Source organism: Vanessa cardui, chromosome 3, assembly GCF_905220365.1.
Source record: "Vanessa cardui chromosome 3, ilVanCard2.1, whole genome shotgun sequence".
Taxonomy (NCBI): Eukaryota; Metazoa; Arthropoda; class Insecta; order Lepidoptera; family Nymphalidae; genus Vanessa; species Vanessa cardui.
In genome coordinates this window covers 10,396,056-10,412,047 of record NC_061125.1, presented here as the reverse complement: position 1 = coordinate 10,412,047, position 15,992 = coordinate 10,396,056, and the positions used below count along the sequence as shown (strand labels likewise).

General features: G+C 31.3%; 1 protein-coding gene across 1 annotated transcript in view; it reads right to left on the bottom strand.

Annotated features, from left to right (window-relative positions):
• Nucleotides 1-1,539: 1,539 nt before the first annotated feature.
• The window catches only part of LOC124543766 (spondin-2), a 65,359-nt gene continuing 50,906 nt past the window's right edge, over nucleotides 1,540-15,992 (bottom strand). The window contains exons 3-8 of the mRNA XM_047122064.1: nucleotides 10,115-10,314; nucleotides 6,819-6,923; nucleotides 5,308-5,487; nucleotides 4,763-4,980; nucleotides 4,185-4,369; nucleotides 1,540-3,706 (exon numbers count right to left, since the gene is read on the bottom strand). Of these exons, the coding sequence (XP_046978020.1) occupies nucleotides 3,495-3,706; nucleotides 4,185-4,369; nucleotides 4,763-4,980; nucleotides 5,308-5,487; nucleotides 6,819-6,923; nucleotides 10,115-10,314 (1,100 nt within the window). The 3' untranslated portion in view covers nucleotides 1,540-3,494. The remainder of the gene's footprint in view (nucleotides 3,707-4,184; nucleotides 4,370-4,762; nucleotides 4,981-5,307; nucleotides 5,488-6,818; nucleotides 6,924-10,114; nucleotides 10,315-15,992) is intronic.

The window sequence follows — 15,992 nt, the reverse complement described above, 5'->3', positions numbered from 1 at the left end:
AGGTTGAAGGGAAGAGGTCGCTGTTTTAGCGATAAGGCTCTTGATCATCTTTCTTAAACGTAATTGGTGTAATTAAGAGAAAATCAACATAGATTTTGACATTTGGCCTTGATATTGTTAACTCCAATCATATTCTCCATTTTATTGTATATAATCTTGAATCATGGCTACACGGATTTGTCACCCGTAGAAAATTGTTTCCGCTTCAGCTTATGATATAAGGGAACACAATACATAATTCAGTTACACAATTGAATTATATCGAAATTGGCAATTTTATATACAATTCCGATATTCTAGTTCTACAGTCTTCTAGTATTTAAAACAATGTTTATAGACGGATTATCTTGTAGCACACCTAGAGATTACAATAGCTAGACTAATAATTTAGCTCGCTTACTTGAATTATACGTATGTTCCCTTTAATTTAGTTATAATTTCCTCAAGTGCGACCAAAAGTTTATGCACTTGTTGTATTTTAGGTTTTGAAAAATAATATAAATTTAGCGCTATAATTACTGACGTGCAATGCCCATTAATATTTGTGAATTAAAATATTTGTGACGCAATTGTGAATGTCGTGATTGATTGCAGCCACGACTAATAAAGGACTAGCCAGCTATGCATGATATATTACTGCAGTCCGATTGGACACATTAACTAACAAGACCAAATAAAACAATGTTAATGTCTTTCAATTTTCCTTTCGAATTTATTTAAGACCATATTAATTTTGTAAAAAAAAAACGACTTAGTAAGTCCAATGGGGGTGTTATTGAACTGTTAAACAAGGTCATATTATTTATGTATGCGTGTGAAAATAATCACACACATTAATACATAATATGACCTTGTTTCACAGTTTAAAAAACACCTCTACAATCATGTTACACAGTAATTCAGTTCACACAAAAAGCTGTGTCACTTAAATGTAACCCGACCCAATTCGTAATAGGTCACGATGTTAAATAAATGTAGGATTCTAGAGGCACTTTCCAACTGTAACACAGCGTCAAAATTGTGTTACGTTTTGAATAGCGAATTAAGAACTTGAAGTGGGCTTTAGAGGCACGCTGGAACCCCGTGCTGCTAATGAAAGTGGTTAATGATGCTGTGCAACACAGAAGGTAATTGCGAGTGTTTTTATGAAACTACCGCATGTGTAAAAAGTTAAATATTTTATTAAATATATAACGTAGAGATTTTATTTAGTTATATGCATATCACACTAGTACTGTTAAAAGAAATTATAGAACAAAAATTAATTCAATAAAAAATAGAAAAAAATCTGGTAACAAATAAATAACATCTTGAGCTTGGGACTGACGTACTTTTGTAGGAGAAAAGTCCCAAAATGAAATAAGAAAGGAAATAAATAAATAATTAAAGCACCCTGAATAATTTTCATTACACTGACTCACACTTCAAAACGTAACACAACCATAATAAGTATATTGTTGTCCGGTTGTTGGATACGTATTACGATGGTATGGGATACCTTGTAATCTTTGAACTAAAATAATAAATGAAACGCCAATATCGTCATTATGTTTTATTATTGAAATCAGAATAATTTACATTGTAAAAAATACACATACTCAGTAATCATTACGCTAAGGTTAACAATTTTTGTATCTATTTTACAATGCCAGTTTTTTTTATTAAACTTTATTACTATTTCGAGATAAAACTTTATTTATAGTGATCTCTTGTTGCTACTTAAATTATACAATTTTCCCAAACGTTAAAGGTTCTCGGAATTTGACGAAAAATTATTGAAAAACATTGGCTAAATTCGCCATGATTTTAGGAAAATAATTTGGGAATTTTGTGAATTTCCAGTTTGTGAATCATTGGTCAGATCTACTATTTAACCTTTTATTTGAACGATTATTGGTTGTTTATTACGACATAAGTTACCATCAACCAATGACAATTCAGATTGAAGACAAACTGTCTTTTGACAACGGTATTTCACAAACTGCTTAGACGTCACAAAATAGTTTCCAGTATATTTAAGGAAACTGTTCAATTTGAGAAAAAAAATAACATTTTTAAGTTTGTGTATTTATTGTAAAATCAATATGGGTGCGTTCTTTGGTTGTTATAATGTATTACTTAAGATTGTAAAGTTCCTTTCTGTTTTTTTCACCAATTTGAATATAAAAAAAGATTTATAATATGTGTACGAATCGTTAACATATATATAACTACAACATTTATTTTTAATTGAGTTTTGAGATTCTTTGCAATTGAATTGAGTATATCTGGGTTTCGAAATTAAGCCTAGTCATTCTTTGGCATATCGAAGCAAAAACATTTTTTTGTTATATTATAAAGCTATTAAACCATTTACCATTTATTATTTTTTAATTAAGTTAAAGAATGTCTAAACAATTATATCGTAATTCTATATTTAAATATAATTAATACGTAATGAAAACATGCATACTAATCCTGAAAAAACAATATTATTGAATTTTATGATAATAATAAAATAAATAAAAAAAGTAATAATCGTAACAAAAAAAAAGTTATCGAACGTTAATTCAACCTTAATCTCTAAATACAGACTTATTCATATAATTTTTACACTTACGAGTATTAAAAATAAAAGCTGCATCTTTGGAGTTTTTATTTCCTAAAACAATTCTATTATTTATTGAATTACTGTCACAAACTTGAATACTTAAGCGATATGTATATTTTAGTGATGAAACGAGTACACTACTAATTGACTAACCACACGCAGACTATTGATAATGTTACAACATTTCTATGTCGCTCAGGAAACGCGACAGTTTACACGGAGAAGGCAGATGAGGTGGCTTTAAAGTCTTCGTATATCTACGTAGCTATCAAATACTTAGTACCTAGTTAATGAAATAATCATCTAACAAAATTATTCAAAATATCTTAAGTGTTTGTATATCCAAGACAATCGCTAGCGATTGCTGTGTGCGGTCAGTATTAGTCAGTATGATTTAGCTTAGTGCGTGGATGATATTACTTCAGAAAAATGTTTAATAGTCGCAATCAAATGAACGTTTCATTTATTTAAAACAATATAAATAAGAAATAAATCTGAAAGACATCGGGTAACTTAAATTTAAAATTAGAACACTTCTAAATCCCATCTCAGTACTTAAGTTTATCCCTAATGATAATTGACGAAACCAATAGAGAAATAAAAAAGAAAAAGCAGTTATTAGGTACAGCGGCAAACAATCAAAGTCTACCATCACCGAACACGGACAGTCGTCTCTTAATAAATTATTTTATACAGAAATTTTATCCAATATTTTTACACACCACGAATTTACATTAAAAAGATATAAATGTCAGTTACGTTTGGAATCAAAATCAATTTTATTGGACGGACGGACAGATGCCAACGAAAGGAAATTAAAGAAGTAAATAGTGTTCAAAATACTGGTCGTTAAAATGAGACAAAGATAATTTCAAAAATGGAATAATTTCGTTTTAAATGTGGATTACGTCAGGTTATTTCGCCAGTCGTCGTGGGGTACTGGCGTCGTACAGTTGGTGGCACACCACCGAGATTGTGCTGTAGGAGGGCAGGGTTTGCCACCAGGTCGTTGGCGACGTAAGATCCTTCGTGTTCGTAATGCCGATCCAACACAACCGCCATCATTTCTGCAGGGACTCCATTCACCCCAATCCGATACGCGGCAGTCTAGAAGCTCTATTGGATGAAAAAAAAAAATACGTTATGCAAATTCTATAGTTATTCACTGCATGCTAATGGAATTTTACAGAAAAATCACGAATTTGAACTATTCGTTGATGAATAATATATAAATATGCTTAAACTTATTTATATTAAAGAAGTACTGATTTATAATCCACTGTTGTGTTTTATTTCTAAGTTGACATTCTACTTTTAAAATACATACTGTAAGGAGTTTTCATGCATTGTCATTAACTACACGACGAAAACTAACTCAGAAGTAACCTGACATTTGCTAGTCATTGATTGTATTGTACGGACGATGACAAGGAGTGTTGGTCATGATTAACTTAACATGGTCACTTAAGTCATTTTGATTTTACTGGACGTTACTATTATTGAAGTTTGCATTTCTTTTTTTTTATTTTATTTTGTATTTGTACCTTACATCTGATTTTTGAAAATGGAATATTAAATTTATAAAGAAACTTACTCGCTCTTTTCCGCTTCCTACGCTCGGCTGGGTCCGTGTTGTCTGCGCGCAGCTTGCGGCGTCTCCTCGCGCGGTATCGTCGCGCGAGACTTCTCAGAGCTGACCGCTCGCTGGCTGTCGGTCCTGACGTTGGCAACTCGTTCGCTGATCGAGGCTCTTCGGTTGTACTCGCTGTGTTGTTTGTACTGATTGAATGATCAGAATTTATTAAAATATCCATATGAAGAATGGAAGTTAAGATCGAAATATAAGACGAACATAGAAACGCTTCACATGATATACCTATTTCTGAAAGTCACAGTTAATTTTAATCTAGATAAAACAGTAATACAATATTGACAATAATCATGTATGATTACTAAATTCAAAATGAAATAAGAATTTAAAAAATAGTAATAATAAATCTCAAGTCGGACTCAATATTCCGACTGCCCTGAGAATAGAACAGAACAGAGTGGTGTGGAGGAAGCTAGTCGATTTATCGGTAAAAACATTTCAGGACAAGCACGACCTTCAGTAATGAAGCATACGAAAAAGAAGAAGGGAGAATAATAAGTCTAGGATAACTAGTTGCTCACATTGAATAGTAGGAATAAGCGTTATCGGGTGTAGTAAGAGATCCGTCTGAGTAAATCCTGGGTGCCTCAGCCCGTTCTACTTCCTCAGCGATGGAGAGGGCCCTGTTCCCGTCGAGCACGTCAATGCTGTTGTGGCTGAGTTTGTCGAGCTGGAGCACATCGTAACGTCGATCGTCGCTGTCTCGGTGAAATACTTCCGAGAGTTCGTATTCGCGGAGCTAGGTAGAAGTTTGATAAATGTTATTAATAAATCATGAAAAAACCGTAAAATTATTAAGATTTTTATTTTCATATGTCAGATTATAATAAGTTATCATCATTCGCTCCCTTTTTTGGAGGTTTGGCAAAAAAATAGCTTAGAATTGGAGTTCAAATTTGCTTCAATGGTTTTGGTAGTAAAAGACCAACAGACAGACATACATAATTACTTTCACATTTATATATTAGTATAGAATTATAGACGAACACCGAAAATTATATGATTTAAATTAATATAATAAGAATTACAACTTATCAACTTATAAATATCAAAAGCGACATAATACCTTTATGAATTGAAATGTGGCGATCGGAGGCAGCCTTCTGAGATGTGGGTAGAAGAACGAACCAGCGGGATGTGAGGGGTATTTGGATGTGATGCGATACGCTACCCCCTGCGGTGCTGTCGGCCAGTTGGGTGCCGTGAATGTAAAACCATTATCGGTACCAGCGTCTAATGGATCCACCTAGAAAATTGACTTACATTTAATGTCATGTCACATTCTTACACATTACTCATACATATCACATTCTTTTAGAGAGCCGAGATGGCCCAGTGGCTAGAACACGTGCATATTAATCGATGATTTCGGGTTCAAACCCAGGCAAGCACCACTATAAATATGTGCTTAATTTGTGTTTATAATTCATCTCGTGCTCGGCGGTGAAGGAAATATCGTGAGGAAACCTGCATGTGTCTAATTTCATTGAAATTCTGCCACATGTGCATTCCACCAACCCGCATTGGAACAGCGTGGTGGAATATGTTCCAAGCCCTCTCCTTAATGCGAGAGGAGGCCATTGGCCCAGCAGTGGGAAATTTACAGGCTGTTACTTCACTTTACTACTTTACTTTATTCTTATTTCTGATATAATAGTAAGTATATATATATATATATATATATATATATATATATATATATATATATATATATATATTTGTAAGTGAAATATTTTCTTTGTCGAGTAATTTTACTATGTATATATACGTTATTTATGATTGCATTTTCTATTCGTATTCAATAGAGATATACTTCTGATTTTATTTAATTAATTTTAATGTTATTAATCAGAGTAAAATCCGACAAAATTAGCAAGCAACCGCTTCTTTATAAATGTGTTCAATTGCTTAGACTTATTAATGTTCACGATACAAAATCAAAAGCATTTGTCTTAACGGAAAACATTAATTAATTAATTTAGTAACTTGCCTTGTAACTTAGCAATATTTAAGGATAAATATATACAAATATATCATATTATTGTTTGATTGTGATGTAAAATATACTTTTCAGAAGTTTATTTGGCTATTTGTAAGTTATCAAAGCGAAACTTTTGTTTTTAATTATATGCACACCATAAACCATTTCTTACATTCTTCCTACGTCAACATTGATAATTAAGATGTCACGACTCTTATACTTGTTACATTGTTGCACTCATAATTCAAACCAAAACACAATGGTACTGTTGTTTGGCGGTAGATGGGTGGTACATGCTTAGACGAGGTGGTACCTACTCAAATCAATATCTGATAATTAATTAATGAAGTTTGGGCATAACCTCAAACACGGATAAGATTCACAATGATAAATATTTATATAAGGTAAGGCTTTGTATTTTTTTAAATCAAAATTATTTGTCTAAAAATTCCAATTAAAGTTTTTGAATTTTTAATTACTCGTGTTTGACATTCGTCCATGTATCCGTAAACAGTTACTCAGCTAATATAATCCCAGCTCAAAACAATCTTGACGTTATTGATATAAGTTTCATCCAAGTAACCGTATACAATTACCTCTATAGTGATGCTGTCTATCCAGTTGCCGTCGACGCAGAGATCAAAGCTGTCTACTCCGATGAACCAATCCGGAGACGGAACCATTCGTGCCATTACTGATACCTATGAGTATAGAAAATTAAAGCATTTAGTCCTCTATAGTGTAAAATTAAAACTTAATATTATTACTGACTTTATTTTAATTATATAATAATTTAGTATTATTATCTACATATTAATTATTAACACAAATATAAATCAAACACAGTAACTGTACAAATCATGACCGCGTATATTTGTTAAATTTTCAATATGAATCTGGACTTATTATTATTATCTATTAAGTGTATAGCTGTAATTATATAAACATTTTTTTTCATGATAAGTAATCAAATTTAATACAACGCGTTTATCCTATTTTTATTCTTTATTTTGTACCTTACATTAATACCATATCAAAAGGTTGCCTGTATACACCAGTCACCACCCAACGGAACTAATGAGCTGTCCTTTGTGCCTGTAATTATTATGGCTCGCGCCTTTCGATAATTCAAAGTATTGACATTTCCCAGCAAATAACTTACAAAGTGGTGGCAAATAACTCAAATAAAAATTACACTACCAACAAAAAATACAAGTACTGTATTACTTTTGAACCTTTTATTTGATTGTAAAAGTCAATTCCTTAAAAGTATTACATTAAAAATAATGTGTATGAATTGTATTGTAATGTGTATGTACCTAGTTTGTATAAAATAAAGTTATTTGTAATGCCCAAGGGATATAGTTCATTGTACCGTATTATCTGTAGTTATAATAAAGTATATCGCTCACATTATAAAAACATTTTTCTTTCATGTTTTGTAATCAAATTTAGTAGAACATAATTTAACAAAATAATTAATATTAGTTTCTTTATTTAATTATTTTTATAAGTTATCGTTAAAATTGAAACCTAAATGTCATTGATAGCAATATTACATAGATAACAGTTATTGGACGTATATTTTAGTTTCAGAATCAAACAAAGTGTTTTAAAACGTTTCAATTTAGACATAACGCTTAATAGACGCTACATAAATCGAAGATTAAACAATTTAATCGTGCGTACTTCAAACGATATATCCTACAAGACTTCAAATGTTGACCTATCGTTCGACCTCTTGACCTCCTAATAGTGCGTCTGATAAATGAACCCACATAAAAACTCCGCTGTAAAGCGGTAAACAACCGAAATTAGTCTCAACTGACAATAAAATGGCCGCTGTAGCTACGATTAATTCCCCTTTTATTACGGCTCGATTTGAATTGTCTACGGTTTTTTATTTGTTCGCGTCTGACGTATCGTAATTGTTGTTTGCTCTCGGGCATTAATTAGTGTTGAAATACGATATTTTCGAGGGGACCGAAACGCTTGCTTTACGTATCGCCAATTTGATTGTGAAATTGTCGGTGCTCTCTCATTGTTGTCTGTTTATTGCAATCGTTTCGCGGAAACTCGCTATCGTATAAACTTGTGTTTTTTTTTTAATAATTGTGTGTTAATTTATCTGGAAGTGTGACGTCTCACTTTGAATATTGAAATCGTTAAAAACATACAATTCAAAGTATTTTGTACAATTACTTATAAACAGTTTAACATAGCACAAAATATCTTACGTATAGCCCGAGGTCTTAAGTTTAGATAGCTAAATAGGTCAGCTTCATTAAGTATATTTGAGCTAAACATTTAAATAATACAATCATCGAAAAACTCAAATAACTTAGTAAGAAGGTCACGTGAACCTGAGCGGAAGATTGTTGGCTCAAATCCTGGTAAATTTGGTGGTATTCCTGTTGGATATTATTGTGCTAATTTTTGATAATTTCTATTAAGAAGAGGATTTAGATATCCCTGGACATAGTATTTACAAACTGTTATTTAGCAATAAACAAAAATGTTAGTAAAAATATATTCATCAATTTGTATCTGCTAAAATTTAAAAATAAAACATGTATAAAAGTTGAAAATGAAAGGCGAAAAATGTACGCATTTGGTTCGAGTAAAAAGTTTATTCGAATTCAAATATCCAACCAACGCATAACGCATTGACTGATAGAAAATCTCTTTTAACAAAGAGATTACTAAGCTAAAAAAATCTAAACAAATAGGACAAAAAATATAGAAATAAATAAATCTGTTCAGCTTCATATTTGAACATTGACACAGACTATTTTCCTCAACAATAATATGGTATTTTACTACTTGATAATATTTTTGAAATGACTGGTCCACATACAATGAAAGAATAAGCAGGAGCGTGGAAATGTATGAAATTTTTGGCATCCCTTATGGTAATGTAACACTAATCGCTGAGCTTCTTTCAAACTCAAACTCAAACTCAAATAACTTTATTCAATATAGAAGCATTACACTTTCTTATTGATGGTCAATTGAAACACTACCACCGGTTCGGAAAGAAAATACCCTGACCTGAGAAGAACCGGCGAAAGAAACTCAGCGGGTTTTTTTTTTGTCTTATGTATTATATAAATAAACAATTTAATATGAGATGAAATAGCCAGGAGGCGATCGTTTCATTCCCAAGGTGTGCTATCGATCATAAACTCATTAATTGTATAATAACCTTTTGCACATAAGCGTTCCTTAATATATTTTTTAAATTTGGCCGCCTTTCGCCGGTTCTTCTCAGGTATTGTATATTTATGTATTTTTTTTCCGGACTGTTTCAATTGACCATCAATAATTAAGTGTTATACTACTATATTGAATAAAGCAATTTGAGTTGAGTTGAGCTAATCGAAGAAATTAAAAATTCATTTCCTTTTCGTTCACTCTGTTAGAAATATGAAAACGAGTATTTAAGTTTTAGTTACTAAGTTAAGACATTCATGAAGTATCGTCCCTTAAGAAGCCATTTGGGGATAAAATCTTATATGGACAATCGTCATATTTAAGAATTAGAAAAATGAAATATTTGTATTTAAGCTGTGCTTGTATTATTCTTATGAGTTAAAAATAGCGTTTGTGAAAATTCGTCCTCCGTGACAGAGAAATTGGATATGTTTCTTTTGAAGTTCGTCATTATTCAGTGTGAGTAAAAGTCGGAATATTAATTATAAAGATTAGTTTCTGATGACAAAAAGATTTGGGGATGATAAAATTTGTGTGGAAATTTGTATTTTTTTACATTACATGTATAGCATAACATAACATGGAAATCGGCATACGGCTAGTTGTTAAAGAAAATTCTGTTAACGAAAGTGTTTCTTGGTCTATGATAGTAAGTCTTGGTAATACGAGAAATACTTACCCGTGAATGATTCCCGTCTACAAAGAATTCCGCTTCAGTTCTGCCAGCGCCCTGACTGATCGCGGGCGCGCCGAACACGTCGAGGGTTCCTGGACTCGAACCGAGGCTGTCAGATCGTCCTGATTCGGCGAATTGTCGTACGGGAGCCGAAACTCGCCGACCCAAGCGGAACAAAACATATGACCGACTGTGGGACACTCCTGGGAACAAAAATAAATAATAAGCAATGTAGCTTAACAACAAGAACTGCCTGTAAATTTCCCATTGTTGGGCTAAAGCCTTCTCTCCCTTTGAGAAGGTTTTGGAACATATTCCACGCTGTTGGTGGAATACACGTGTGGCAGATTTACTATGAAATTAGACACATGCAGGTTTCCTCACGATGTTTTCCTTCAGCGCCGAGCAAGAGATTAATTATAAACACAAATTAAGCAAATGAATATTCAGTGGTGCTTGCCTGGCTTGGAACCCCCAATCATCGATTAAGATGTCCGTGTTTTAACCAGATAGTAATAAATATTAATGTGATGGTGGTACGTCAATGTAAGTATATAGTACTTTCGATTCCTTTCACCGCATTTATAAAAATGAGGGTTATATGTAGCTCCAAAAATATATCGGAGACTATGGAACAACATTTTTGAGTCACTCTGATCAAAAACGCAGCCTATCTGACCGTCTCAGTTATATGTACGAGTATATTTAACTCATATTGCCCATTTGAACCAAAGTAAATCGTGCTAAATAAATGTGATAGTGGTAATATGTAGGTATGTACTTTTGATTCGTTCCAGCATATTTATAAAAACGAGGGTTATATGTAGCTACAAAAATATAACGGAAACTATGAAACAAATTTTTGAGTTGCTTTGATCAAAAACACAGACGTCAATATGTCGTGTTCGTATTGACGTATTTTTTCGACATTTCCGTTAATCGTATGTCACGAATGAAATCAAAGTATACATTAAAGGGAACTCAAAGTTAATGGAACACACATAAAGCTTAAACCCCTGAGGATTTTTCATTTATCAAACAACTCCGACCATACTCGTATATACCTTTGCAAGCAACTTATTGACATTAATTATAGAGTATATTAAAATTAACAAGGATAATAATTAAGTACAAAAGAGTTTTTATCTCAAAAAATAATAATTATGGACAAAACATAAACCCTGTCACCAGCGGTGGCAATAAGGCGAGGTGTTATACTTTTAATGAAGGTTTTTTCACCTTTACTGCACGGACTTTTAATTATTTAAGAATTAATCTTCATTTAATTGTAATATGACACTAATCCTTTCACGGAAACCCTCTCTTTTGAATGATGATGATTACATGTTTTTTTTTTTACTTATTATCTTTTTATTACGTGTTGTATTTTTTCATCTTTTTATTTATCCAACTGAACATAATTACCGAATTCATTCAGTATTTATTTTAGGGCTGATCACGCTATACCTCGCTGCATTCGGTCATAATTCAATTCATTCGTTCTTTTCGAGGTTTCATAAATACAATATGCAGGTACATGAGTACTCTAGTTTGCACAAAGTGAGAAAATGGCGTTGGTCATGCTTCAGGATAAAAACTATATTGAGTTTACGTGATAGGTACTTCTTTCTTCATTCATCCAATTTAATTTTTCACCTACGTTTAATTTTTAAAACATTTTAGTGTCCTATCTAAAGCTTTACAAAAAATATAAGTATCCAAAGAGTTCGTATGTATATATTTTAAATTTTGTTTAGATTGTTAAAATTATTTGTTATAAAATGTTTAACTTAAGCAATGATTTTCATTGCTTTTTAATATTAAAATAAATGTTATAACCCACGTGGATCTGATAACGTATCTGTTATTTATTTACGTCTATTATATATACGGATTATTGAATTATTTCGATTTCGTTCTTCATTTAAAGTAAAATAAAATAATAAATAAGAACACAACATCTATATTTACGTTTTACTATTATTACTTAAATCAAACATAACATCTTGTATTACAAAATTTTCAAATAACTTTTCACTGTTGATTTATAATAGGAGGAAAATGAAAATCCTCGGCGGGTGTTTCTTTAATGAAGGTTTATTAAATCTTAGATGAACCGCGAGACGAGAAAAAGGATAGCAAATTACTTTTGTAAACAAATTCGAGAAAAAAAATATACAATTTATTAAGACGTTCGTCGCAAGCAATCCGCCCTGTAAGTATTTGCTTAATTCTGAAATTGATTGAATAACAAGTTCTATAATTTTATTAAAAACTTTCTCTATAGTTGTACGTGTGCTGTATTTATTAGTACGATTAAGTTAGTTAACGCTTAAATTTATATTAATATAATTATATGTTTGTATTATTGTATTAAATTCATTTCTCTAATGGGAAGTCGTCAAATCGTCTATCCATATACGTCTATCTCAAATTGTGAAAAACCTCAAATTAAAGAAAATATTTTTTGATTGGATAAAGTTCCAGCACTCATATAATCGGATTCTCGAGTTTATAAGTTCATTCTGTTTCGTTTGTTTAGTAAATCATTTCTTGAGAAGAACTTACATTGACTTTGGTCAACTTTTTCCTGTATTTCCATTTATGTTTAATTTTCTGGTAAATATATTAGAAGTAAGAGAAAATTGTTTATAAAAAGCAATCACTACTCAGGATAGTATCTACTTAGTATAAAGCAAATAGTAGTATATGATAATGTTTTATATTTGATAACAAATGAACGAATTATAAATACTTATCATTTTGGTAATTACCGAAAAGCTAAAAATTAGTATAAAAAAATATAGACACATATTATCTAGTATTTGAAAAAATATATTGGCAATGTGTATTTTGCAATGAGGTTAATTTTCCACGAGGCTAAATGAAATTATTTAATTTTTTCATTTCATTATCGTTGATAGAAAATAAGTCGCTAATGAGACTCATTGGACTAAAGTAATTAATGTTCTTAGCTAAAAATTCTAATATAATAAGCAGACGCGGCTTTAATTAATAAAGCACTGGAATTTCCACTTTGTGGCTACATAAAAATATTTTATGTTTAGTCCAAAATAAACTTTATTTAATGCGCATGAAATAGATCAACCCCGATCTAATTGTAAGATTGCTCCATTTTACCACTAAATAATAATTCACAGATTTTGAGAATGATTCAAGAAAGAATGACGCATAATGTCGGTAAAAGTCAAGTCTGACATCGAAATAAAACAATTAGCTCCACTAATATATCTACGAGTGTTCTTGTATCTTAAAGCTTCATACAGAGATATAAATAAGGATATGTTTTTAATTCTTGTTTGAAAATTATGAAGGACACTTTTTATAAACGTATATACGAAAAGATTATCTTGTTGGATTATTTTGTTTTTATTTATCTGTTATAAAAAAATAAGCATCCGTCGTTACTATCTGAGAAAAAATACATATAAGTGGGATACTATTTTATAAGTCTTCGCTGAATGTGTTAATACCAGTATTATGTTATTTTTGCCAAAGGAGATGTTTTAGTTCAAAATTTAATTGACGTTGCAATGACCGTTTGTTTTGGTAAAATTATTAGTCTACGTTTAGCTAAAACTGACTCAATATATGAATTTTTCAATTCATAATAGTATTATTCTAATAAAGTAAGTTTTTAAAATAAATTGATCAATTAGCCTCCTTTTCTAAGTAAAGATCCAACTTTTTGAACAGTTTCATTTAACATCACAACTAAGTGTTATAAAATCACTTTATTAAAAAAGGCAACTTTACCTGAAAACTTGTTTAAAAAATATTTTTTATTTCAGTTTACACTTTTGTCATTGCCAATAATATTATCGTCTTATGAATATCACTTTATTTACACGAGACGTTTTTGAACGTATTTCAAGCGATTTAGAATATAAAATAAATAAACAATTACTCAAACGTCGTAAAGCAATTTGTTTAAAGATTTCACGTGATATACACGAATCATGATTTGGGATTACCGACACGTTTGTTTACATATGACTGTATGAGAGTATTGAACTTTTACGACGCGATAGCCTGAAATATGTATTTTGTAAAATTTATTTATAATCTCAACCGCAAGAGATGTTACTCACGCGTAAATTCTTTCACGGCACACTGATGTCTTACATAACATGACGAATAACATATGACTTTTATTTATACACTAGCGACGCGCCCCGGCTTCGCACCGGTGCAATACAGATACTACATATACTACAGAATTTGACTATTTACGACTATTAGAAAATTCTAATATTATAAGTGATTCTTTATTATAGTGTCTATGTATTATATACAAAAATATGTATCTGGAATCTCTCGATCTATTAAAACAAACCGCATCAAAATCCATTGCGTAATTTTAAAGATCTAAGCATACATAGGGACAGATTGCTGTAATAGACTTTGTTTTGTACTATATAAGGAAAAATTCACCCATCGATTGAAATTCGACTTTAATAATTATTAAAAATTCCAAAGAGGTTATTATATAGATAGAGAAACAACGTGAATCCATTAACATAGAGATGTCAATAAAGTATTCAATTTATTATGTAATATATAGATATATATTTATTTACGTATAAATTCATTGTGACATCATTATAGGTCATATTACAAGTTTAAGAAAGTAGATCGGTAAAAGGAAGACCCAAAAAAAGATAGATGGACTCCGTGAAGGATGACATGTGAAGGGACTGGGGATATGGGTAAAGATAAAGATGAATGGAAGAAAAAACACACTGAGCCGACCCCGAGCAAACGATGAACCTTGAAATTCACTTACTAGTTTAATCAATCGACCTCATCGATTGGGTGATTTAATTGAGTATTGACTGTCTTACTTTATATAGAATATTCTTTTTAATGATAACTATATAAACATTTCATTTTCCATTCTACTATTTACTAAATATGTTTACTGTATAATGAATCTAGATTATGTGAGAATAAAAGTTTTTTAATTTATTTTAACTATTTATGTTTAAATAAATTTTATTAATATAAAAATTAAAAGTTTTATCTAACAATTGTCATAATAACAAATTATCCAATGACGAGTAATACTTTGTTAAAATTAGTTGTTTATTAACTAGTTGTTTGTCTCGACTCTGCCAGGTGAAATTAAAAAATAAATATGAGACAACATCACATACATTAATTACTCTGATCCCAATAAAAAAAAAAAAAGTAAAGTAACAGCCTGTAAATTTCCCACTGCTGAGATAAGGGCTCCTCTTCCATTAAGGAGAGATATCGGAACATATTCCACCACGCTGTTCCAATGCGGGTTGGTGGAATGCACATGTGACAGAATTTCGATGAAATTAGACACATGCAGGTTTCCTCACGATGTTTTCCTTCACCGCCGAGCACGAGATGAATTATAAACACAATTAAGCACATATATATAGTGGTGCTTGCCTGGGTTTGAACCCGCAATCATCGGTTAAGATGCACGCGTTCTAACCACTGGGCCATCTCAGCTTCATCTCTGATCCCAATGTAAGAAGCTAAAGCACTTGTATTATGGAAAATCAGAAGTAACGACGGTACCACAAACACCCAGACCCAAGACAACGTAGAAAATTACTGATAATCGAATCCGGGACCTCAGGTGGCGTACCCATGAAAACCGGTTTACACACCACTCGACTACGGAGTTCATCAAATAATAATAATAGAAATTACAATATCAAATTATCAAGCATAATAATTTCATAGCAACTGTGATGGTTTCCATATTCGACACACGAGCTTAACAAATTTGAACCCGGAAAGCATTGCTAGGTATTCTAAGAATACTTAAACATTCAAAGTCACGGGCCTGGTTGTAATAAATATAATTCAAGTAAATTCA